At 43.4% G+C, this 26825-nt stretch overlaps 1 protein-coding gene across 1 annotated transcript in view; it reads left to right on the top strand.

Moving 5' to 3' along the window:
* Positions 1 to 26825, top strand: part of TRABD2B (TraB domain containing 2B) — a 297481-nt gene that overhangs the window by 235010 nt on the left and 35646 nt on the right. The window contains exon 5 of the mRNA XM_050900913.1: positions 15920 to 16010. Within this exon, the coding sequence (XP_050756870.1) occupies positions 15920 to 16010 (91 nt within the window). The remainder of the gene's footprint in view (positions 1 to 15919; positions 16011 to 26825) is intronic.

Here is a 26825-nt window from a genome sequence, read left to right as displayed (position 1 = left end):
TTTATAGGTGGAGTTCGGTGGGATGAAAAGTACTGCAGGGTTTGGACACAAAAACGCCAATAGGGCCAGCAGTGAATTTCTTATTTCAGTCAAGGATGATCTCAGTTTCATCCAGTGAAGGGAGCAGATAATTATTGAAGTAGATAATTATTGGCTGAATTCCTGCAAGAATGCATATTCTCTTAGTGCTTTTACTTGTTAACATGGGCCTCTGTTTAGGCAAGAGGATCTTGTCTCCCATTCACGTTCTGCTCACCTGTAAATGCATGTGCCCGATGCTCTGGAGCTCTGTCATCTTCAAACCAGCTGAAAGTAAGGACCACAGATTGCACAGGAGATGCCTTCTAGGCATTTTTCTATTGATTTCAGCGAGCTTCTGATCAGATTGGACACAAGAGGAAACTTTTAAGCATTGTAAATAAGAATAAAGAGCTAGGCTGGACAGGTACGTAGCCCCAGAAGTGAATTTGAGTGCTTTGAGTTGAAGACAGAAGGAAGCACAGTTTCCTCATGTACTTTTCTGCAGCATAAAGCTCTGATCGGCTCCCTTGAATTCAATGGGAGTCTCGTTATTGACTTTAAGGGAAGAAGATGGGACTCTGTAAAGAGACTTTTTGGCTCTGCCAAGCACCCATCCTGGCCCACTTCTCCATGGTCAGACACTGAGTTGGTCTTAGCGTGAACCACTTGTCCATGGATATGTCCTTAACAGCCACGGAAGGTCCCACCACCGTGCTCAGGCTTTAAGGTACTGCCCATAGATGTCGAGGAAAAGAGAGAGGCTAAGGATAGGGAATTCATCCGCATTAACAGAGACCTGGGCTCAGTCTAGAGCGGTGGAAATGATTTATGTGTTGTTTTGTCGGCTGAACCAGATGATTGAAGGAAAAGTTATATTGGGTCAATGCCAAACAAAAATGTTTTCATTTTCTCACCAAAACAAAAGCCTGAAAGAAAATTCATGCTGTGCAAAATGTTTAATTGTTTAATGTCCATGTTTGTATTCTTTTTGAAATGAAATGTACGTATATTACATTTCAGTAAATTATTTCTGAATGCTTTGAAATAAAACCATGATTGATTTGTTTGTTTGTTTGTTTTGGAAACAGCAAAAGACAGTATTTCAGTACTCTTAAATTCTTCATCAATATTCGTCAGCAAATGTAATTTGGGAACTGTTTTGGTTATCCCAAAAATGAATTTTTTTGGCAGATAAATTACACAGTCTAAACCATCCCCACCCCATGTTCATCCAGTTCCCAGCTCCATCATGAACTCCCTGTTTTAAGCCTGAGACCCATTGACTTATCTGTAGGACTGGTACATATACACAGACATGCAGCCTGAGCACACGCAGAGGCATAGCTGTACCCTTAGTATAACAGCCGACAGAGATGAGGAAAAGAAAAGATGGGACTGCTCAGTTTGTCCTTAAGGAAGCTCTCCTTTTCCAAAAGTAAAGTCTTAATGGGGGAGGGGTTAGTTGTCTTTTTTTTTTTTTTTTTTTTTTTTTGAATAAAAATCCAGTATTATATCTTCCCTGTTCCTCTAAGTGATTTCTTTGTGTTCTGTCTTTTGTAATCTTTGGGCCAGTTGCAATGATGGTTTAAATCAGTGTGACTCAGCTAACACTATTTAGCTTCTAACCCATAATGCTTCAAAACACACGAGCCCTGACTTATCTCAAGCAAATGACTGCTTCCCCCGGAGTCGGCTAAGGCTGCTGGTGTTATTAAAGTTAAGCAGGAGTCTCCGTGTTCTGTTGTGTTCAGGTTTAAACAGTAAGGTGATGACACTTCTCTTTTGCTTTTGTTATTTCTTGGAGTTGTTCTCCTTCCTTTTGGTACGTGTGGTTTAAAAGCAGTCCATCACGTTGCAGACTCTATAAACCGTGGGTTGCTTAATTTGTGTGATTCATAACACAAGAAAAAAAACCATCATCATTCTTGGTATTACATCCAGCTCTGTTACCCAGAGCATTGACCTTGACCAGCTAATGATAGGTATTTAATATATGTGCCTGTGTGTATATATAGATATAAATATTCATTATGTGAGGTCTGAGATCATAAGGCAATGCTGGCAGTGCCAAGTTTTGTTCGATGGTTCAGGCCTCCAGCTGTGCCAAACTCTGGGTTCCTTTAATGTATCATTAAAACAAAACCCAGGCTTTGCTTGAATGTCATCCAGCTTTATTAAGAGAAAGATCAAGCATAATCTTATTAAGCTTGTCACTCAGAAACCGTAAGGGTGCAGCCTTGGTGTGTCTATTTGGTCCACATGTGCGAACAATTTTGCCTCGTGATACTCAAACAGGGGCTGTTATTCTTTAATGAAGGCTATGAATAACAGAGCTACAAATTGCAGTGCAAGCTTGGTGATGTGTGCACACACTCGTGTGTTAAAAGAAAGGGGGCGAAGGCGTAGATTGTTTGCTTGGATTTTAACATATTCCTCAAGTATGCTTGAACCCACGTAACCACAATGTTTTTCAAAATCTGTTGTGTATATTTTGAGGTTTCTAAACTTCCATAATAACTTACTCAACTTTTGGATGTGACCATGTGTCAGAGTGGACAGCCGTGTCGTGGAAAACTAACAGGATCACTGAATCTCCCTCTTTTTGGTTTCACTAGAAGTCTGCTCACTGGGCCAATATTATGAGAGAGATATTCAGATAAATTGTGCTTATCTTCATTGTTGCTCCTTTTCCCCAATGTTCACAGCTGGGCAGGAGGAGATAACAGTGAAAACCACTAGTGTTTATACCAGTGTAAAACTAGAGTAATGCAGTGGTGATTCAAATCAAATATTTCTGCTTGCTCAAAACATGGATGTATATAGAAAGTCTGTGTGTTTATACATTTATACAGAAAAAAAACTAAATTGAAATTAGTCAGGATGTTTGGCCATGTGGCTGAGAATAGATCTGTGTGGGTGGAATTCACAAAGATAAATAGTAATGACTGGAATGTAGATACACATTTGATAGTCTGATTAGGAATAAATTCGTAATAAAAAGAACTTCTCTGCAGGCATAGCATGTACGAATCAGTACTTCAGGAATACAGCTTTCCATGACTTTTGGTCAATTAAATTTAACATCTGTGAGCAAGGTATCCTTTGTGCGCGGGGATGCAGAGGCTTGATACGACTGTTGGCACGCACAAAGTAGCTTACGAATGGAAGTATTTGCAGAATGGAGCTCATCACTGTTGGGTTGTGACAGGTTGCGTCCAAGAGAGCTGGCATATGACCTTGGGAGTGACCACTGTTTGTATTCATACAGCACCTTTACAGCTGCGAATCTCTAAATACTGCAGGACTATTTTCTGTTCTTTTCCCCCTACACAGATGGTCTCTTTGACAGATAAGATTTACTGACCCTCCTAGTGGAGTCTTTGCCATTGCTGGCTAGAAACCTCCACTCTTCCACCACAGGACCTTTAGCCAAAGGACTGTCCGTCCTTCCCGAAGTGTTTTTCTTCTGTTTTGCTTTTAAAGAAAGAAAAAATAATAAAGAAAAGACACAGCCAAGGAATCTCCTAATGCTTTAAAAATATTATGGTCAAAGTGTCCTATGGAGATCCTTTTTCTAATTTATACCAACATCCTTAGAGTCAAAGCTGATCTGATCCATCATGCCGAGGCAGAGTTTGATCCTGATTTATGACATTTAGATGGACTAAAATGGGTACTTTCTAGCCCAGTTTTCTATTATTCCACAGCCTTGGGCGTGCTTTGCACTTCAGAAGAGACAGATCTCCAGATGTAAGTACTCTAGATCTCTTCCCACACCACATGTATCTGAGGGTCTTGCAACACCATATTAAGCAGCTTAACAAATGTCTGCAGTGTGTTCCTGCCTTCCTTCTCTCCTCAGGAGCAATAGTTTGTTGTTTTGATCTGCCTTGTTTTGTGGGTTTGCTTCCTGGCAGTAGAGCAGGCGTGAATCAAGCAGCAAACCTTGAGCTTGGAGTGTAAGGTGGGAAGCAAGTCCCAGTTTACACTTCCTGACATGCCACAGCAGCACCATCTGCACCTGGTGGCCCCAATCTGAAAGGGTTTTGTGGACTCCTGAGGCTTGTTTCTCCTGCTTTCACAGAGGGAGGTGCCTCAGCCTACAGCTTCAAAGCACTCCTTGAAGAAGTCCATTGCCTGCACTGGCGAGGCTCACCATGATGGTGCAAAGGCATCCTTAGCTGAATTAAAAGGCTCAGGAAGGTCTTTTAGGGCAGGTTTCCTCTGTGTGGTTGAGTGGATTTGGAGATGCCTGGTGCAATTCAGAGGGGGCAAATGATCTACATAACACAAAGCTGTTTTCAATGGGGATATTAGCTCAAACCTTGAAAGTCATGCAGCTATGCTAAACTGCCCTTTCAGCAGCGCCAGCAAAAACCACAGAGCAAAACTACATGTAATTGCTTTTAATCCATGATCAAGGACAAACTTGGAAACGTGCTTGCTGCAGCGTGCTCTGCTATATGACAGAAGAGAAAGGGCTGAGTCCAACCTGGGGACCAGGTTGGATGTGTTGTGCAGACCCAGGTGCTCGGCGGGGACACATATCAGCAAAACCAGAGGGGAGCTAGCAAGAAGAGGGGACACACATCTGGGCACGGGAGAGTCAGGGTCCAGGAGCTCCATGGAGGACTTGCCCTCAGATAGTGATGGAGACCTCAGTGCCATTGAGTGCACCTTGCCTCCAGTTGTTCACACTGGCAGGGCAGCCTCCAAGTCCCACCGGTACTGTGCTGGTTAACTGAAAGAAAAGGCCATTTCCAGGTTTGGGTGACTTCACCTCGCCTTATTCACAGCCTGGTTTGTGAACTTTCTGGTGTGTTTTTCTGCAACAACAGTGACATCCAGTGGCCAGCTGGATTTTTCTGGGAAAAGCATGAACCATCGACGGTCTTAATAATGTGAAGTTTTTATATTTAAGGAAGATACTGACTAAGGAGGCTAGGTTTTGGTTTTCTTGAAGAATTTTCTTTTTTAAAAAGTCTGGTAAAATGGCTTCCGTTTTCCTATGCCAGCAGGGCACTGCTCAAGAAGCAGGCTAGAAAGCATCAGTACTCTGCTCCAGCACAGAGTTTGGCCTGTGTCTATAAACTTCAGGGGGCCAGCAATTTGCTGAGGAATCACTATGTTTTGTGCTATGGCATCACTACGTTTTTCACTTGTGAGACATCCACAATCCAAATAAACCATGAGAAAGGGGCTCCTGGAAAAGATGAAGAAACCAGTGTAGTCTGGAAAATGGTTGACTGTGAGGTCAGAACCAGAAAGAACAAGCAAGGATCCATGTCCTGTCAACTGGGAGCTTTGATTTGTGGTTTTCAAACTCGTTTTCAAACTCATTTTCAAACAGAAAATGACAGCCTGCGTTGTAGTCTTTTGAAGTAATTTCACAGATTTGACAGACATTGCCCCCAACTAACTTTCCTGGCATGGTTTAATCTCACACTAGAGCAAGATTACAATTTTTTTTGATGCAGTTTAGAGCTGTGCAGGTGCAAACTGGAGGAACTGGAGGGAGCCTAATGAAATGATCAGTGGGCAGGTTCAAAATAAACACGGGGAAGTGCTGTTTCACACCGTGCATAATTACCTTGCGGCCACAGGATATTATGGAAGCCAAATGCATCCATGAGGCCAAAAAGGGATTGGACAAACTCAATAGTCCAGCTCTGGAAGTCACTAAACTTCTAATTCCCAGAGCCTGCAATGATACACCAGGGTCCTCACCACTATTTATTTCCTACAGTAAGCTACTAAGTACATCCATATTAACTGCCAGAAGCCTTTGCCTAAGGCAGGCAAAGATGCTGCATTTCATAGTACTGGCTGTGTCCTAAGAAAAGCTGAGGTCCTACAAGATCTGGTCCTTGCTGGGCCACGCCTCAGAAATGTCTCCGCAAGTTCAGTGAGATACTCTGCATGCAAAAAGCTGTTTTGCTGACCCAGGAGCTTTCCAAGGCTCGAAGCTGCCCTGAGCTCAGACTCCATCAAGTCATTGTAGGTGTTTTAGTAACACGTTCACAGTTACCTTCTTTGCAAAATACAAGCGTGGAGCAGGGAGGGATGGAAACAAGTTTTCTCCCCCTACCCCAACCCTTGCCTGGCTTTGGCAAGCAGGTCCATGTGCATTCCAGACTAGTTTGGGATGGCTCGGGGGATTTGCGATGGGATATGAAACACTTCGCTCGGAGGCTACCTGCCTAGCGCCAGCTGTTGGGACTTTAGTGCGGCGGCTGTCCGGGGGGCCCAGCAGTGGCTTACGTGAAAAGAGCTGATAACTTTGGTTCAGATGGGAGCGTGTTGTCTGCTTCAGCAAGGCTGCAAGCACACTAATGAGGCACCTTGGGCAAAAAGAGAGACTGCATTTCCTTACCAATTTCCTCACTGCTTGACGTGTTGATAACAATTGGCAAACAGAATTGGACATAGAGACACTGCATTTCATCCTAGACTGTCTGCACTTAGGTGATCTGATGGTCCTGGCTGGTTGGGCCAGTCTCAGGGATGTCTCAGCACCCTGAGAAGACTCTTAGAGATGCTGGGGTTTCTCTAGATTTTCCTCAGACTCATCTCCTTGTCTCCTGCTGCAGGGCTGGGGATGGGTGAAGTTCCCAAGATTTTGTATGTTGGCCCTGTCCATTGGAGAGGATCACATGAGGAACACAGAGACATGTTCCCTGTCACACAGCTCCATGGCTGGCACACACCTCCGGTCACACCTTACATCACATCTTTGTGTAGAAAGGTGTGTTCCCAACAACATGATTCAGTGAGGAGCATGCACCTTAAAAAAAAATTAAAAAAAAAAAAAAGGAAAAAGAAAATCCTGTGTAGTCGTGGCATTCTGCTATAGGGGAAAATGCCAATAACCATCCTCCATGCAACATCTCAGACTGAGCAAGCCCTGTCTTCACTCACAGTAAAACCTGGGGACAAAATAACAGACAAACCTTTAGTTCAGCCCTACCCACATCATTTTCCTCCTACAGATTTCTTGTCCTGGTAAGTTGTTCCAGCTTATACCAGCAAACACAGCAAATACATTTTAGAAAATAAACACTTGAAATCTGTAGGCTTTGTTGTTTACCCCCCAAGGGACCTTTTCCTTAGCATAGTCAGGAAGGGATTGAATTCATTGTATCTCAAACATACTGGGCTGAGGTAACAGGATATTGTGAGCTACTCATCCACCTCCCTCTGCCCTTTAAACTTGGATCCTTGATATCCAGTGAATTATTTCTTTAAGAATATGTACTGAAAGGGTCGTCCTCTGTTGGACCTTCTCTCTGTGGAAAAATCCAATGCCATGTAAGTAAAGCTATAGTGTAACGTGTTCCTCCTGAAAAGGCCCCATAACCAACCAAAGCACATTGTCCGGCACAGATCAACACAGCTCCCCCTCCCTTGCAAACTCTGGCATGGCAAGAAAGGTGGGGGACAGGGCAGAAGAAGGAAGGATGGGGAGGAAGGATGGGCTCTGTGCAGTGTTCAGGAGCTTCTGGGCAGTGGTAGGGTAGCTTGGTGGGCCATCATGCCATGTCTGGTAGATGCTGAGGCTAAAGAAGCTATTTAAACTCACATGGTCAATGGAGAGAATTGCACAGAGAGCTTATGTTCTTCCCAAACCTTGTATTTGAGATGTTGGAATGAATTGCTCTGTGGAGGTGCCTGTCCTCTCCAGTGAGACTGACCAGCTTATACTAGTCACTTCATTTTGAAATGTCTGAAGCAGCTATGAACCCTGTTGTTGTGTTGGTCTGACACAGCTCAGTTGTTGCTGTGGTCTGACACAGAGGCCAGAGGAGATGCTTGGGAGGTGACCTCACTTCAGTTCTCGCTTGTGTTGTTTTTCTTAACCTAAGTGAAACAGCTGGTTTAGACTTGAAGAAAATTGAGCTTTTTGTAAAAAAAAAAAATATATATATAAAAATCATTTTATTGTTTTCCTCATCATATATTTAGGGCAAGTCTGCTAGGGAAGGTGTGCAAAGACTTCGAAGATAGCACAGAAGTGAGTGGCTGAGCCCATGTGACGGCACTGTATTGGGTCTGAAAGCAGAGAGCTATGCCAGCATGGCACCAGTCCCAAACTGGTAAGCTCGGTCCCATCTCGTGCTGAGGCTTTGGAGGGCTCTGTGCATTTCACTCCAGGCCACTTCCAGGGAAGGATTTCCAGTATGTGACATTTGGGTGTCTCCAGAGTAGCTCCATGCCCTCAACAGGATGGATGCTCGGAAAGGCTAAGCAGAGACAAAGAGCAGAAGGAGAGAGGCATGAGGGGAGTTTATTATATCGAGGGGTAGCAAGAAAATAGAAGGCGGCTGTGGGAGTCTGTCTGTCCTTCAGACTGAGCTGCTCTGAGTATAGTATTGCACTGCAGATCTCAAAGACACCCCAGGGAAACACAAATCTGTGCTCCATTACCCTGGTGTCAATCTGGAATAACTCCCTCAACTTTTGGCCCCTCATTGCTCCATTCTGCCCCCAGCTACGGTGTGGCCTTTCTCCAGAGCATATTCTGTAAGTGCTCACGGGTGAGAGGGGAAAGAGGTGATTACATGCAAGGAAAGAATGAAGGAGAGCCATGGGAGGATTGCTGGACATTCAAAGTGCTGCACACTTTGGCCTTTTATGTTTTATTGCTTTGCTTCCCGTGACTGTCCGAAAGTGGCTATGAGTCAGTTCCTCACAACTGCAGAGAATAACATCAAATAAGAGAGGGAAAATGATTTCTCCATCTGCCTTGGAAAAGGGGTGGCATGATGTAAGGAGGCTATGATGTAAGCTTGCTTTACAAGACCATTGCATGTGGCTTGTACAAAGTATTTTTTAAGGCATGCTTTGGGCTCGGGTACTCCTGCCAAACAGGGGAGGAAGAAAGCTCATTCCCTGCATCTCCAGCTCTCCTCCCCAGCTTTTTGCATAATGCTGAAATTTCCAAGTGCAAAACCGTGTCCTGTAGCAGAGCAAAAGCCAGCAACTTGGGGTGACAGACTTCTGAAATGTGGGGTGCAGAGTTCCTGGCTCTGAGCACCGAGCACTCTCCTCTGTGGCAAGGATGCTTGGGGTAGCATCAGCAGACGTAGTGGAGGTGGTCTCTGAGGCTGGTGAGATTCTGTGGGGTGCCAGTTCACTCAGCCATGAGCTCGTCTCTCATAGCATCTATTGTCCGTAGTATTTGGGTGCTGTTACTACCCAGGAGTTGCCCCAGGGCACTCTCAGTTCTGTGCTGTATCTTTGAAGGTCACTTTCTCTTTGGAAGGCCCACACGAAGCTCTTGATTTGAACCTGAGTACCAGCCCCTAGGAAGCTTTTGTTATATCTGGTCTGTCTGAGGTGTGGGTAAGGATGCATTTGAGATGCTGATGATACATACACTGCATGTCGCATCCTCTGGCATGAAGTATGGCTCACGTTGTTTCATAGTAACTGGGGGAGGTGGGGGGACACCGGGGTCCTTCCAGCCGTTCCCAGAAAATTCCCCTGCTCGATCCCCACAAGCATTAATTTTATTCATGTTATCAGTAAAATCTAAAATCAAAATTTTCAGGCAGTCCTAACATCATACTCATCACTAGATGCTGCATATCACCCACCTAATCCGTTACCTGGTGTCATTCTTTATACTCTGATAAGATATTTCACATTAGAAGGGTACTCAGGCTGGAGGAAACTTTTAGATACATCTAGATCCAACTTGCAAAAGCAAGATCTGTGCACAAATCCAACGTTTGCTCCTTGTCAAAGTGCACTCAAGATACTGTTTCAAGGCAATCCCTACCACTAGAGTGAGATTTCAGGAAAGTAAGTGGTTTAGGAAGAAAGAGGAGCAATCCTCTGGCAGCTATAGCCGTATAAATCTGAGTCATCATGAGAAAGAGTGAAAGAGCCTTCAATTTTTAAAGGATGATATTCATTAGCAAAGAATGGCTGGGTGCAGCGATAGAAGCAGCTATGATGCTGGAGGAGGAGTGGAAAGGAATTAAAAATTTGGGGGGTTTATCGACAAAACTGATTTCCCATCATGGGTCTGGGACATCTGCCATGGCAGGAAACAGTAATGTGGGATGTCATGAGGTTCCCCCCAGTAAATTCATGCTGTTACCCGGAGACCGTTGGGTTAGAGTGGAACGCTATAATGGAGAAATTAGCAAATTCAGATAAAATTCGTTGCCTGAACTGTTTGCTGTAGCTCCTTACTACAGCCTCTTCTTGACACATTCATCATTCAGCTTCCAAAATATTCAGTTTGACCGTTCTCAGAATAAGAGAAATGGAGGCATACTTTTGGGGGCAGCAAGCAAAGGAACCAGTAAGTATTTGCCCCAACTGTGAACGTGCAGCTTTCAGCATTTGCATTTTTGCCTACGCTAATTCTTGTGAAGCCTAACTACCATAAACACTGTGGTGGTGCCAAGAGGCTTGAAAATCAGCATCGAGAGAGAAGGAGGAATAGAGACTGCTGCCTCCTGATTGCAAAGCAGCCCGAGGTCTAAATGGCAACAAAACGTTATACATAACGTCTGATTCACTGTGTGGAGAATGTAAAGAATTGAGACCTCCCGACACAGTTTACATTGGCCCTTTTTATGACTAATTGTGCAGAAAATAGCTCTGCTTGTAGTGTGCATGGAAACAGTTCAGGTTTCTGCTGTGTGTCAGCTAATGGGCTAGCAAGGCTTTTTTAGCACAACTTCAAAGGCTCTGGCAATGGAGGTCCTTTGTGAGGGAATTATCTCCTGCTCCTTTGTACCTCTTTATCCTTCTAAGCCGTGGAACAAAGAATTGTGAAACAAAAGAGACGAAGTAATTTGTAGTAGATCTCTAGACCTAGATAAAGTACATAACATTTGCTTAAAAACATTTTTGCTGCTTCTGTCATCAAAACAAGGTTACATTTTTCTGTGTAGGACACCCAAGTTCATTTAACTTTTGAGGGATGCAACCTTATCCTTAGGTATGCTATTGATGGGGGTCACCAGAATGTCTGAAATGGTAAGAGAGCTTTAGTTTCTGTGGTCAATTAGAAAATACGTGGCTGTTACTGTTAAGAGTTGGCTGAGAAGTGTATTTCTCTCCGCCTCAGGATATTCCACTAAGAAAAGAAGAAAATGCATTTTTTCAGCAGTTTGTGTGCGTGTGCATGCTTTAAGGAAACCATGTATTTTTCACCTTTTAGTAAAAAACCAAAGTGGTTTATTCTTTCTTTCTTCCAGTGAAAAATGAAACCTTGGGGAGATAAGGAAATGCATTACATGCATCTGCTTTGTGTAGTCCAAAGCACAGTTCTTAATTAAAAATAAAAAAGCAAACCAGGGATGGAAGGTGTTTGATTAATGTTAGCAACCATGCTGTATAACGTGTTCCTCCAGTGTCTCCAGATGCTCTGTCTTGAAAAAACAAGACGTGAGTGAAAGGAGAGTAATCTTGGCCTCATCAAATTTAATGAAGAAACACCCCCCAAGTGCAGTGAGCCACGCTAGCCACTCCACTGTGTTTGTGTTCAAACTACAGAATGACTCTGTGTTTAGCACTGGGTCTTGTGCTCAAGCAAATCTCTTGAGTATCTCCTTATCCTTAGAGGGTGGAAGGACTGCATCCACACCTGTTTGTTTGTTTGGTTTTTAATATTAAACTGTTAGGAGAGGCTGTACTGCATATCTCCATGCCCAAGTACAGACTTTCACTTCAAGTCCCTATCTAGAAATTCTTTTGTGTCTGCCTCCTCTCCTCTTCCCATGCTTGCATGGATTTCCCGAGGCAGTTGGTGTTCTGACCTCTTGGATCCAGTTTTCGTCAGCTGTCAAGGTAAATTTGGTTAATACTGCAGGAATAATTTATTCAGGTTTAGACTGAAGAGGTAATAGTGATGGAGAAGCAAGAGCATTCCCCTGTCTCTCTAATCTGTCTGATACGTCTCTAGATGCACTAACTTTTCAATAGTTATACTTTCTTGATTTTTTTTTTTAATGAAAATTTCCAGGCCGAGAAATTTTTAAAAGTTTTTAGCAGAAGCATACACACACACACACGCATATATAAAATGTTCATTTTTTTATGTCTAGAAAAAAAAATTAAATCCACTGATGTTATAAAAAATCTGGCAATTATTACATATTCTGTTTGCACGTATGGGCAGCCAGAGACAGGGATTTGATGTTTTTCACTGATGCTGAGCTTCATTGTCTCTAATATACAGGTTAAATTGGCTTTCATTACATGCCATAAGCTGTCAAAAGTATTATATTGTTGTCAATATCTAACAAGTGAATGCTTATCTCCAGTTGTATGTGACCAAGGAGAGTCATTTTATGTAAGAAATTTCTCATATAGAAAATTTTCCTGGATTTTAAAACTGGGAAGGATAACTATGATGGACTTAGAAGCAGGAGGCAAGCCAAGACATTTCTTCCAGGAATTCTTTAACCCTGGAAGTACAGCAATGACGCGAGGGTGTTTTCACGTTTCACTTTACCCACCTGCACCAGACCTCTCAAGTGCCACCTTTTTCCTCAAACCTTCCTCTTCCACATATCTCTGATCCTGAGGAGCTCCTTGCCATGGGGTACCATGGATCACTGTTGGGAAGATGTCTGTGTTGGGTGGGAAGGCTGCTGGTCTGAGCATGCATATTTTCAGTTTTTCCATCACTGAGGTAGAGCATGATTTCAAGTTGCTTATAGTGTGCATAATGAGATAATGAGTTGGCCACAACAGCGTTACTGTGACGTAAAATAAACGGATACAAAACCAATCGCAATATGTGAATTCTGACTGAGCAGAGAAGTTAAGACAAGTAGAAGTCAGAGCTGGTCCGTATAGAAATCTTGTAATCAGGTGGAAAGGATGTATTAACAGGGCAAGCTGATGGTGAGACGGGTGGTGATTTACCCAGATGTACATGGGATAATGCAAACAGGAAAATTTTAGGCAGAGTCTAAAGGTAAAGCTTTGCAAAGATCTGCTTATGCCATTTCCTAGCAGTTGTTAAAGCTTCAGGCTCTGTTGATGTATGTGGAATGAAGAATTATTTGGGGGTCAGCTTGAAGTTGGTTTTTGGTTGTGATTTTTTTTGTTTTGATTTCTTTTCTTGTGATTGAACTGGGGCATTGAAAATATTTTAGCACGTGTTGAATTTTGGACCTAAAATGAAATAACTATGTTCACACTGAAGTTTGTAATGAAGATTTTCATTTATTCAGGGATTTGGAGTTTGGTGTGGGTTTGTTAATGGAAGCTGTTAGGAAAGGCAAAATTAAAGGAATAAGCCTCAAGCTTGCAGCAGAGGATAAGGAGATTTGCAATAGGGAAATGCAGTCCCTGGTCTCAGAAGAGGTCCTGGGGACATTCATTCCCCACATGGGTGGGCTTTACCTTGGCAGGAACCTCCTCTGTTCCCTGTAATTGCAGTCCAAATCCAACACAAACTCCCGGATAGCTGGAGGACAGCTCCCAAGAGAAAGGGGTATGGCAGAAGACTGAACGGCTCGGGGTGACTGACCCTGTGGAAACATGCATCTCGCCACGCTTACATTTTTCTGCCATCCTGCACAGCAGGTCACCAGTCCAACGAGCTAGCAGCATTCATCATGGTCTCCACACAGAGGGCACGAATGGGAAGTCCAGGAGGTATCACCTTTTGGTCTTTATCCATCACTTGAAGGGACTTGCGGGCTTTGCTGAGGAGCTGACGTTGTTGACAGTCCTACCACTTTGTGGAAGAGGAATCAGAGCTGTTCCATAGTTACTTTTTTTCCTGGGTTTAAAGCAGTTAAAATTGGGTTCTTTTGTACTGTCGTGATGTAAAAGATTTGCTGGATTCAGGACGATTGTGTACATTAAGAAGCCTCTTGGCATTTAAGACTCTGGTTCAGGGAAAGTAGAGCGTTGTACCATGGACTCAGAAACATCTCTTTGACACCTTTGACTTTGATTCCTCAGTGTCACTTTGCCAGCAACAGAATGGGGACCTTTGTTTGCCTTGGCCACTGCATAAAAAACCAGGATATGATCAAATCCAGTTAATCACTCACAAATGTCTCATTTCTTGAATCTCTGAGGGTGTGTAACACATTTTTGGGACTGCTCTCTGCTCCTTTGGCTTTTGTTATAAGTAAGTTAGTCAGGGGAAAATCAAATTTTGAGTTTTGTTAAAGGGAAGTAGAGGAATCCTGGAACACACTAGGGCTCTGCAAATGTACGTTTAATCATTTAAAGAAATGTCTTTTGGCTAAAAGCTCTTACTAGTGCTTGCAAGTTGCACTAAAAGCCATACGACTACATCATTCCCACAACCGATGCGAATTAGCGCCCTTGTTGGCAGAGTGAGCACAGAGATGCAGGCTTAGTGAATACTAGGGACTGAATTACTCTCAAATTCATAGCGACTTTGTGCAGTATGGGTGAAGTGTCCTAGGGGTGACTCTGCTGACGGTTACGCCAGCTCCTTACACAGCGGCATACATGGAGACAGACTCGGGCATGTCCTGCCTGCCTTGTTTTTTCTATGCAAAGCATTTGGCTTTGCTGTGGAGCCAGACCGTTATAAACATCTCCTGCAAACACTTACACTGTGCTTAAGGCAAGGACACACGCTCCAAGCAGCAGCAAACCAGAGGAGTGCGTTTTTACATGCGGCACATGGTGGAACTCCCTGCTGCAAGGTGTCACGGGGCAAAAAGCACTTGGAGGCAGAGGCTTGAGCACATTTGTGGTGAATTGGTCTATTCAGAGCTGGCAGTGAGATGCGATGACCTGGGTGTAAATGGAGGTCACCCAGCCGTGCAGAGCTGGAAGCTAATGGACATAATAGAGGAGGATTGTTCTGTCCTTTCTCAGTGTCATTCATGTATGTATTTTTATACCTTTAACATTCATCGTGGGCTACAGTTGAGGACAGGTTACTAGGCTATGTGGATTTTAATAAACCTGTTAGTGGACTTCTTGCCTCCTTACTTTATACTTCTAACCCATCCTGAAAACAATGTGGGACTCTGACAATAAGTTGAAAGCTTTGGAGGGATTACACTGCCTTATTGAGTCTGTACCCAAAGCCCTTTGAGGGCTCCCATTGACTCCAGTGGGATTTGGTTCAGACCTGAAGTATATAGGACTCCCTTAAGTAAACTCTTTCAAGGCCGGTACGTGCTGTGCAATACTTACTGGGCTCTTTGTTACTTCTGTGAATAGGAATGCGACCTTTACACTTCTAGGAAGAGCCCTCATTTACAGGACTAAATCTTCACATTTTGGGAGAGATAAGGTTACCATCCCAGCTCCTCCCAACCCTGCTGTGCAGGTGGCTGAGTGGTTGATGAAGCAATTCCCGAATCACTGCCGGTTTAGGTACATAAGCACTGCTGTACTGCTGAGCAGTACAGCAGCTTCAGAGCTTCTTCATAAGCAGATGTCCATGAACGATGATTGGCAGGGTGGACATCTGCGGTTGTAAGTTGTTCCAATTCATGAGTCAAAGCCCTAGTAATATTCTTTTTGCCACTGCAGGGTCATTCTGGTATCCATGTTAGACGTTTATTTAGTCCGTGCACATACTAAAAATGGCCACAGTGGAAGACAAGACTAGCAGTTCATCTAGGTTTTCTTTTATCCACCCAGTCCCTTGGCCATGTGAGGGGATGGAGGGGTAAATAAGATGGAAGAAGACCGTATCGGGCTGTACACTGTCTCTTCCTCTGGCCATTGCCAAGGGCTGCAGTGGGCTACGTGGTAAATTGCTGAGTCTGAATTACAACAAATTGCATAACGTGCCTTTCTTGCTTTTGGAGCTGGTCTGGCTTCTGGTAACCTTGCCTCCCAAACCTGTTGTTCCAACAGGAGAAACTTAAGTGAGTGAGAGGAGCAGTTTGATTGACAGTGCTATTTTCTACCTGTATTTTAGGTCACTTCCTGGGTAACAACACTGTGATTGATGTACTGAGACAAGCAGGATTTGAAGTGGAGCACACCCCTCCTGGACAACCAATTGGAAAGTAAGCAGCTGCCCACAGATTATTAATCACTTTCTCTCCTTTTCTTTTTTCTCTCCCTTCTTCTGTAACTAAGCAAGATTATTGCATTAGTATAGGAGGTGGGTGAGGGGGTGAGGAACCTCCCTTTTCCACCCAAGTTCCAGACAAAAAGTGCATTGTAAAGCATCTGTTGTGTGAGTTTGGAAACATATGGAGCCTCAGTGGCTGTTTTTTTCACTTGGGGACATTATTCATATCACAGCTGCTTCACTATACCAGATCAGAAGTGCCACAGTTTCTTTCTGTTTTCAAGAAACATCTCGTTCAGCTCATTTTCCCCCATAGCTGTTTTGTATTTTTTTCTCTATGGGGTTTTAGTTGCTTCTCCATTGCAGGGCAGTAGACTGCCACCAACTTCATTTTTCAGGCCTCTCTGTCAGGCTGCTGTTCTTCCGGTGGAATTTCAGTTTTGCCTGAAGGACCAGATTTGATGTAGCAGATGCACCTTGGAAAGTGTGGTGGGTAGGTAAAAAGCCATTCAATATTCCCTGAGCTTCTCCATCTGTCTGGTCAAGTAAAGCAGACAAGGAGGACTGATACCAGGCTCTTGGCAATCTTCATTAGTATAAGATAAAATATGGCGCAAAATTGTCCCTAGTTGGTGAAACAGACTTCCTTCCTCCCCTAGACTTTTCTCTTTCCTGGCCATTTAGATGAGGTCTCTGTCTAAAGATATCATAGACAATAAAACTGGGAGGGATGGTGAGAGACCATCTAGCTTTGCAGATTTAGCCTTTCCCCTGCATTCTGCAGATAAAAATTGGCCGAGATTGCTCTGTCATAGGATTGTTATCCTCATTAGGAGAAAGTGTTAGCAGCATGCTTCTGTCCCTGGTAGGCAGACATGATATGGTCCAAATATGAGGTGAGTTTCAATATGGAGGATTAATCGCAAGGCTAGTAGACAATGTCTGAAAAAGCTATGTTTAATATAGTTGGAAAATCTGGCTGATCTAACCTTGTTTGTGAAACAATATAATATGGCTCAACTGTACATAAGTGTCTTTGACAGAGCATTTATCCTAAATGCTTCTTGGAATATGTTGAGCAATAAAAGCACAGTCTTAAATAACAATGGGGAAAAGAGGAAGAAAAAGCTATCAAATACAAGGAAGAGCATATATTCAGAGGAGGTTTAAGAAGCACTTTGGCAGAGGGAGAAAAGTCAACATGGCAGGGAAGAGCAGTAAACACTGTAACTGAGTGGAGCTGGAAATTTTGGCTAAAATCAACAAAAATGCCTGTGTCTAAAACTACAGCAAAACAGAAAAACCAAGCAAACTATACCAAAACAGCTGAGGTATACTGTTCCTACATTTCTGACAAAGAAACTTTCCTCTCAGGAAAGCAGGCACTTTCCTCAGCAATTTTCATTTAGTTGAAAGTATCATCTTCCCATGGAAAGTATTTCAACTGGAAATTGTGAAACTATTAATTTATTGGCTGTTTGCAAGCCCTTGAGAAGAAAGAAAGATACGGTAGTGTAAGAGATGTCCAAGAATAGTCTCTGCTCTTTTTGGTCTTGGGATATGTCTATACACATCATCACGGACTTGAAATAACATGATGGGGCAGGAAACTTGAAACAAAGCCACTGCTTAATGTTGACTTATTTGCAGTATGGGGCACCTCTGTGAATGCATTCCCCTACCTTGGCAGCAGTGTCTCTTGTTCATGACGTCTTCCCTAAAATTGCCAGTCCCTGGGGGAATGTACTTGAAGGCAGGTGGACTTGGACTGCTGCCTAGAACAATGCATATGTCCTCAGTTGAATTATCTTACACTTGGTAGCTTCTGTTCCCAGCTCCAGACCAGAGCGTTGGGCAGGTTGGTCCCTTTGTCTGGACTGGTACCCTAATTCCAGTGGGGTCTGTTCTGACCCCACAGGGTATACTGTTGTGCGTGAGTACCGGATTGAGTTGAGAGAGAGCATATGGTTGTACTCCATAAAGATTAGGTGCTCTGTGTGTTTTCCTATGGTCTGATGATCCAGGCAGATCAGCCAGTCTTAGATGAGAATACAGAAAGAAAAATAAATGGCATGGTAAAGAAATCCAGAGTTGCCACTGAATTGCATTACTCAAGGTGCAGAAACAGTAGAAGATTATAGAAAGTTTAAATAAAGAGAATTTAAATATATTCACAGGAAACAGCTTGCTGCCTTTAGAAAAAAAGAGACTCCCAGACCTGCGCATCAGGGACTGTGTTTTCATTGTCCTACAGCTGGGGCTGTAGCCATCAGAAGTGTTTGGGGCTGCCCCTTAGAAATGAGGAGGCTGCTGCAAACCATTTTGTCTCTCTTTTTTTAGAATAGCTTGTATTTTATGATTTCTGGGCGAGCTTCAAAAGACAGTCTATTCAAACACAATTATGACAAAAGTTGATGGCATATTCAGGAAGCACGGACAGTTAATTGTTGTGACGTTGGGGTTATGTCGCTGTAACTGAATCTTAAGGAACCTTGCATTTTTGTCTATCCTTCTTTTTTTGCTCTCCTCTTTCCTTTTTAAAAGATGAAGTAAAAACGTTTGAAAACAGTTAGAAAGGCCCAGAAGAGGAACCATTTTGGGGTAGTGGCTGTACTAACCACAGGTATACATAGAATAAACAAGTAGAAGCTCAACAAATTTTGAGCTGCTTGCAAGCAGAAATTTTTTTATGGATTATAGAGATGCAGGTGTTTTCGTCTTGATTCTTGTGGAGCCACACGTGATATAAGAGGTATTTCTCTCCTCTGCTGAAACCCAAAAGAGACATTTCTGCTTTACTTCCAAATAAGTTGTATAAGGGAGTCAAGCCCACTGCATTGCATTCTGGCACTCACCATTGAAAAATTGGATAGTGTTCAGGGAAGATCAGCTGGACTTTAATGTAGAGATTGGTGGGGGTGGACAGCACATGGAAAAAACGCAAGGGTTGGAAAAAACTGAAGCAGCTGCATGCTTATGTTTTGGCCAAGGGAATTCAAAAAAGGATTGTTGTGGATGGATTGTGCGCAGAAGGACGAAGAGGAACAATTTGAGCTGGCACATAGGAACATTTGGAGGTACATCATATTGAAACTGAGGGTGGTTTTGGCTGAATATCAATGATTTCTTGACAGTAATTCGCAGGACCATCTTTCTCAGGTTAATCAGAAGCCCTATTATTTGAAACGATGAAAATAACTTTGGCAAAACACTCGTGCTACATCCTACTTACTACCAATGCTGCCTTGCCAAAAAAGCAAATACTGTTTTTCTTTAATATGTCGGTTCCTAGAACAGTATGATTATTATTATTACTGAAATGAATAGTAGTCTGATCTTTATTGTTCAATAATAATGAAGCAGTGGTACCATAAATTGGCGGGGTATGACGTTTAAGCTCTGCCATCCATTTCAGTTTCAGAAAGGACAGGAGAATAGCTTTTTAGAAAATAACTAGTACTGTTCCTGTGTATCAGAAAAGCCCTGGGAAGAGGGAAACAGGACAAAGACCAAAGCTGTTTATGCTTTGAGTTACATACGGGCTGGGCAAAGCCAGAAAATTGTTGGCTTCCTCTGTCCAAAATGCTAAGCATGGATTGTGAAATGGCTGCTCTTTAAGCCGACCAAAATGAATACCTAGAGTCTCACATTTCTGTTGTCTAGTGACAAGCACAAATTTGAGCCAAGTTCTCCCTTTCTTAAGGTACTGGGGAAAAGTAAAGTGAGACTTTGGCAGGCTGGAAGAGGTAGCCAAGACATGGAGGGGTTTGATGGCTCCAGAATCAATGAACTGGCAAAGAAAAGTTCATGTAAAGTGCATTTAGCTGGTGTGGAGCTATTTGGAGCTCTCACCAACTGGATTTCTGAAATCCCCTAGCTCCCGTTGATCTGCCTGGTGGCCTAGTGTTGACCTTCCTGAGCCTCTTCTAGAATCCCACCAGCTGACTATTGAAAATACCTTCTTTAAAGCTCGATGCTTTTCTGTAAACGAAACCCTGTTGTACTCAGCATGCAGAACAATGCCATAAACACTTGAGAACTTATCCTCACATTGGTTTCATTTGTTTATTTTGTTGCCTGAGGGAAAGTGTCCTGAATCTGTTTGCCTGACAACCTTCAACAGCATTCGTATTTGCTTCTTATTTTGCTGGCTGTCCTCCTTGTCCCCAAATAAAGGCATTGGAAAATGAATGGCTGAATCAGTATCTCATTGCGTTGCCTTGAGATAAGACAGGCAACTTTTTTTGTGGGGCTTCTGCCAACTGGCAGTCCCTGCCCCTCTCTGTCTTCAGAAAGCAGAGCTGCATGCTTGGGGTGGGGAGAGAGGAGGAGATGGGAGAAAGTTTCCCCTCAGATGGATTCCAGTGACTTGAGCAGATAAAGGGCCACAGCTGCTTCACATTTAATTGGAAACAGCCGAATTGCAAGATCAATCCCGGAAGCACCTGTGTCCATGATGACTCTATTGTTACTGGGTTCTCAGAATCGGCTCTGACCTTCCGCCACGCGGCAAGCCCTGACGTACTGCACACCATTCTCTCGGCCAGAAAAACATGCAGCAGTGCTCATTTCCATCAGACTTCTCTTTCTGATATTATGCTCAATGCTACCTTCTTTCAGAATGGGAGAATTCAGGACAAGCTTTTATTTCTGCCCATCTGAGAGTTTATTGTAAATTCTCAGAGCTCTGCTGTAGAAATTAATTACCGTTCCTCCTTGTGTTTGAACTTCCTGGCCCAGTCGAAGCAACATGTCTTTGCTGTTGTAGCTTATTCCTTTCCTTCTTTCTGAAGCAAGGAGCTTGCTCCTTCGCCTTTTCCTGTAGCATCCTACAGATGTGACCCTGGCTCTCCTACTCACCGTTGTCTCATGGTGAAAGTCTTTGCTCCACTGTGAATACTTTCTTCTTCCCCACAGGATGAAAGCATACCCAGTCCACACAGTGATGCAGCCATTTCACTCCATCAGGATTCCTAAGCTTCATGAGGTGATATGCAGAGATGGGAAAATGTTTGACATAACATTCCCCACAGCCCCAAATTGGTAAAAGTGCCAGTTCAATAGATTACATCCCAGAAACTTATGGATGCTATCAGAGCCCTCAGGAGTCTCCCAGTAGTTGCCAAGGTCCTTGAGATGCCCAAGCAACTTCGGCTTTCTGGTGCCAGCCTGGTGGGGTTACTCCACTCTGCTTAGCTGTTAATGTTCGGGCTGTGTTTGGGAGGATGTTAAAGTTGTAGTGAAATAAGTAAAATTTTATTTAGAAAAGAGACAAGTGAAAAAAAAAATATGAGAGCTGCGACACTTTCATTGGAAACAACTGAGTTAATTGAGAAAAAAAGAAGAGCTGGGGAGATGTTAGCCCATTCTGGATCCCATCTCTTCTGAGACAGGGAAAAATGCACACTTTGTTTTTTTCTGTGGGTGGAATAATCTCCCCGTTGAGATGCTGCAGTTCTTCTTAATCCTATTGTAAAGCTTTGGATCTTTCACTTGATCTGAGCCTGAAGATCATACTCCCTTCACTAGCTTCCTTCCCTCAGAAGAAAAGCAAACCCATTATTTAGGGGGGTTTCTCTGATAGCATAATTTGCAGTAAGAGGTGTATAGGGATTAAATGGGGTTCATCTGCACGCATTGGCAAATTTATTGCCTCATCTAACATTGGAGAATATGGCTACTTAATGCTTACAAGATTTAGTCATGAAAATATGCACATTACATTTTCAAGGGATTCCCACATGCCTTTAAAATATCCTCCTTTGCAATTTAATTGTCTTTGTGTCTATAACTACCTTACAGCCACAAAGTCTGAGCCAGTCAAAGTAACTCTTAGGGGGAAAGAAACTGAAGAAAATCTCCGAGATGTGGTAGAGAAGCAAAGTCAACTTGCAAGTTCTCAGCTATGGCTGAGAAACTTCATTATCCTGTCACTTCCTGAGCAACACATTACTTAGGGCCAGTGCATCTGCATGTTCTATAGGCCACCTTTAAATGCCCAACACCTTCTGAAAGAGTGGAATTTAGCAACTTGCTACAAAAAAATCTGGGAAAGAGCAAGATAATTCATGGTGTTGGTAAAAGAATACGGAACAAAACTTCTCACGAATTTTGCGCTTGACTAGTTGTCCCAGTGGGACATTCACTTTTCTCTATAATCAGATTTTATCCTTGGCAAAATTTCTCGTTTCTTTTGAAAAAAATTTTTTCATATTCCGTATCATTCTGTTCCTTGGGAACTTGCACACAGGGCCACTGGGGAACCTGGGCTTGCTTCTTTTTGCTCAAGGGCAGCTTACTCGCTGAGCTGTCCTGAAGCCAGTGCTAAGGTTTCTAGGTTTTTCGGTGCTCTGCAGCCCATCAGTTTTGGGACATCTGTATCTCATACTCCATAAACTATCTAATAGTCAACTTACAGAGCCTTGGAGACTTCAAAAGTTCAGAGCTCGTTCTTACTTTATTTCCTAGCCAAATTTTGGAATTCTTGTTTCCGCAGGAGAAGCTGATTTTTCATCCTCTTTGTGCTTCCAGCCAACTCTAATGCAGATCTTTTCACCTAAGGTCATTAGTATAAGATGAAAATTGTGGTCTATAGTTACTAGAGATAAAGCTGATCCAAACTGCACTGAAGTCATCATCAAGGCTTCCATCAGTGCCAGTAGCTTTTAGAGGTCATCGTTAATATGAGATTGTTGCTGATTCTCTCCTGTCTTTGGTTGTGAGGAGCCATGAGGGAATTAGTAGAAAACTAAGAGTATGTTCACACAGTTGTGCAGATGCTTACTATAGTCAATGTAAAAAGACTGGCTTTTCCAGAGGACTGCTCAGGGGTGTCTTAGCTGACCCAACTTGCTTGCAGTAGGTGTCTGGGTAGTTTTAGATGACTAATCATTTTGTGAGATGAATTCCCCTCCTATTTGAAGGACTTGGGCTCCATATTCAAGTCGGACAGTGTCACTAGACTCACTTAAGCCTTTGGAAAAATTGCACCATCCCCTCTCCAGCATTATATTGAACCAGTGAGATTGTGTGAGTTTTGTGTTTGTGTATTCAGCCCGCACTTGTCCTGTGGATTGATGGCCTCCGTCCCAAGCGATATCAATCTGGGCTGAAGTGCAGCTGCACTTTGTAACAGCTCAAGGGGCACAAAGGTATCAAGTAGTATTGTGTGGTTTGAAAGATGTCATTTATCTAAGGAAGTTTGCGGTCTGTTTGCTGTCACTCTGTCTTTGCAGCGCCGACTTCCCTTACCTTCACTATCACGTTGTAAGGCAAAGAGACCCCACACGTTAGGACAGATAGCTTTTCCGCTTCCAGAGCTGACTTCTTTTCCTTCAGCAAGAGGTCTGTGGGTTGTGTTGCAATCAATAGAGCTGCTTGCTTCAGCATGAGTGTAATTGTTAGTAATTTTGCTTGCAGGGAGCTCTTTAACATGCACGAGTTCCTAAAAAAGGAACAGGAAGAAAGGGAGTCAGTTACTTTTTTCATTGACACTTTCACTTAAAATTCCTTCAAGAATAGTGCCTTAAAGGAAAACAGTTGGGGATACGGAATACACTGACAAGTACATTTTCTGTCTTTCATGAGTGATCAGGTGTTCATAGGGACATTCTTCATAGTTTAAATAGGGTTAGAAGCCCTCCAAAACAACACTGTGTGACTGGTGGCATGGCCAAATGACTCCTTGTGAGTGGATCTTGTTGTGGCAAGCTGTGAAATTTACTGAAACCTTTCTGAATTGCCCCCACAAGTAGAAGGTCACTCTCACGTACATATGCAATGCGAATTTGTGCCATTTCTTGTCCACTTCAGTGCAAAATAGTCTCACTTTTAACAACTCGTGGTATCTCAGCCAAGCCAGGTGGCTTCACATTGGCCACAACCCAGCTTTGGGTCTGAAATGACTGTGTGGGTGTCCCTTTAGGAGAACCATGGTGAAGGGTCAGACTGAGGAACATGTATATCAGCTGCTCCTGCTAGTTAAGTCCTAGTAGTAGGAGCAGGAATGCCAAAAAAAGTAAGTTCTTACAACAGGACTAGTAAATTAAGAATGATGAATATATGAAGCACTTGTCACGGTAAGTAACTTAGAAGCCAGAGTACATTTTCATGTCATAATCATTGAATCATTTTTATGAGAAGTCAAAGTAAATTCATATGTAATCTGTAAAGTATGTAAAGAGTTTAATTCATCCAGTAAATCATGTGTTGGGAATGCTGTACCCAGCTCCAGATCAGATATACTTCAGAGATGCTTTAAGGTTTTTAAATCCTTCCACAAGCTAAGCTGATCTCCAGAACCTTTGGAGGTTCACCCTTCTCTGGAGCTCATGCTCCATGCAAGTGAACATCATGCCAATATGTTTCCCATTTCCTGGGGATTAAACTGCTGTGTTTGATGACTCAGGACTTCCCAAGAAAGCAAATCAGTCAGTCACTCTGTCTGAAGCAGCCTCTGGTGTCTCAGAGGACATGTCTTCTCTTGTCAGTGCGCAGTGATTCATGATTTCAGAGCAGAGGATCAGCTCTCTTACTTTTTTTTCTTCCCACAAAGTTAATTAATAAAACAAATTTCTATTAGTGGGTGTTGAAAGACTTTGGCTTTCCACCTACGCTCCCAAATGCTCCACATTCCAGGGAGAATGAAAAATGGACCTGTGAATAGAAACAGGAGGGAGGAAAAATGGATCAGATGCTGTTTATGGATATAGACACAGTGGCTGTCAATTGATACGATGGAAGAACATCCTGAATGAAGACAATTTCCTGCGATTGTGACTGTTAAAAATACACTACTACAGTAATCCAATTTCAGAATTAGTACATGCAAATTTAGAGAGAAAGATTGGGGCACAGGGAGTGTCTGAGAGAAACTCAATTATCTGGTTGGGCCTCCACCTTGACGTCTTCTTCAGGCGGGTGGCCGCATGGATGGCAGTTGTTCTGCTTGTGAAAACTGGATCCTTTGCCGCTGTCACAGACCTCTGAGACTCCAGTTGGTCAGGAGAAGCACCTGGAGCATTTATCCCGTCGTGACCGCTGTGGACCTGGCTATGCCCATCTGTCTGCCTCATCTGTAGCCCCACCGTAGAACAGAATTTTTCATCAGCACCAAGAATTAGCCTAAATTTACACCCAGCATGGTCATAACTCCTGTTGACTTCAGCAAGAAAACAGTTGGTCACACAGGGGACCAGAGTTGACAGAAGGACTAGATTTGGGGTATTTCCCCTTTCTACTGCTGTACGGGACATTAGACCAGCACCAGCTCACAACTCTGCAGTGCCACTCTCTGCTGGTGGCAGCTTGCAGAGGAAGAGAGACCTAATTTGGTGCTCTCGTTTGTGGGTAAGAGCACACTGAAGCCTTTCTCCACTGACTCCCAGGACACATGTCAAGTCAGGGATACTAAGATTTTCCTGCTAACCTGCAGCAACTCAGCAGCAAAGTCGTGGACAGGCTCCGAGCGCTTTGGTATCCAGTGCCCTGTCTGGCCACTAGATTTGAATCTCCTGTCATCTGACCCCAGCTTCACATTTCCCATTTACTCTTGCAAAAATGAAGGCAGTCACAGAAATACCTCTGTCGAGACAGCACATCCCTGTTTATGTTTGAACGGCCGATACGAATCTGGAGTCCCCAGCGATCAAAGTGCATATTCAGAGAGATGAGCCCCATGTTGTGTTTGAAGTAAGCACAGCACTTTGAAACAAGGATGAAGCAGGAATGAATCAGGATGAAGGATGTGGGGCATTAACTAATTTACATGAAATCCCTGCTGGAACGCCGTGGCCAGTGTTCCAAAGTTTTCCTTGGAGAGTGCTCGGAAGTTGCATACCAGCCTATTTGTGGAAAGCTAAACAGTTCCCTATTGTCCTTGATGTGAAATGCTTCCCAGATAAACACTTTCCCCCTCCATTGAAGAAAAACGATACAGCCTGTTATCGTGGTTTAACCCCAGTCAGAAGCCAAGCACCACACAGCCACTCCCTCGCTCCCCGTCCGCCTCCCCCTGCTCCCGGTGGGATGGGGAGGAGAATCGGGAAAGAAGGCAGAACTCGTGGGTTGAGATAAGAACAGTTTAATAACTAAAGTAAAATACAAAATTAACAATAATAATAATGAAATATAATAATGCTAGTGCTAATACTAATAATAGTAATGAAAAGGAATATAACCAAAAAAAAGGGGGGGGGGGGCAAAAAAACCCAGTGATGCACAATGCAGTTGCTCACCACCCGCTGACCGATGCCAGAGCCGCGGTCCACGCCTCCTGGCCAACTCCCCCCCGTTTATATACTGGGCATGATGTTCCATGGTATGGAATATCCCTTTGGCTAGTTTGGGTCAGCTGCCCCGGCTCTGCTCCCTCCCAGCTTCTTGCACACCTGCTTGCTGGCAGAGCATGGGAAACTGGAAAGTCCTTGGCTGAAGATAAGCGCTACTTAGCAACAACTAAAACATCAGCATGTTATCAGCATCATTCTCACACTAAATCCAAAACCCAGCACTGTACCAGCTACTAAGCGGAGAGTTAACTCTGACCCAGCCGAAACCAGGACACCTGTCCAGAGCTCTAACACAGAGGACTACACTGGACTGCTGCTCAGCCTCTGCAAAGTTGCTGGTTTCTGTTGGCATTGAGCTTTGCTAAAGGCTACCGTTCATATACATGCCAGCATCGTTAAGAAAAGGCTAAGTTACTGAGTGAGGCTGGGATAATCTTCGAGGGTTTAATAACGTTGTGTGCCCACATCTTTTCGTCTCTGGGTTCATTATACCCCTGGAATGTAAATCCCAACCCACA

Source organism: Gymnogyps californianus, chromosome 8, assembly GCF_018139145.2.
Source record: "Gymnogyps californianus isolate 813 chromosome 8, ASM1813914v2, whole genome shotgun sequence".
Lineage (NCBI taxonomy): Eukaryota > Metazoa > Chordata > Aves > Accipitriformes > Cathartidae > Gymnogyps > Gymnogyps californianus.
The sequence above is the reverse complement of the archived record's forward strand: the minus strand, read 5'-3'. Positions and strand labels throughout refer to the sequence as shown.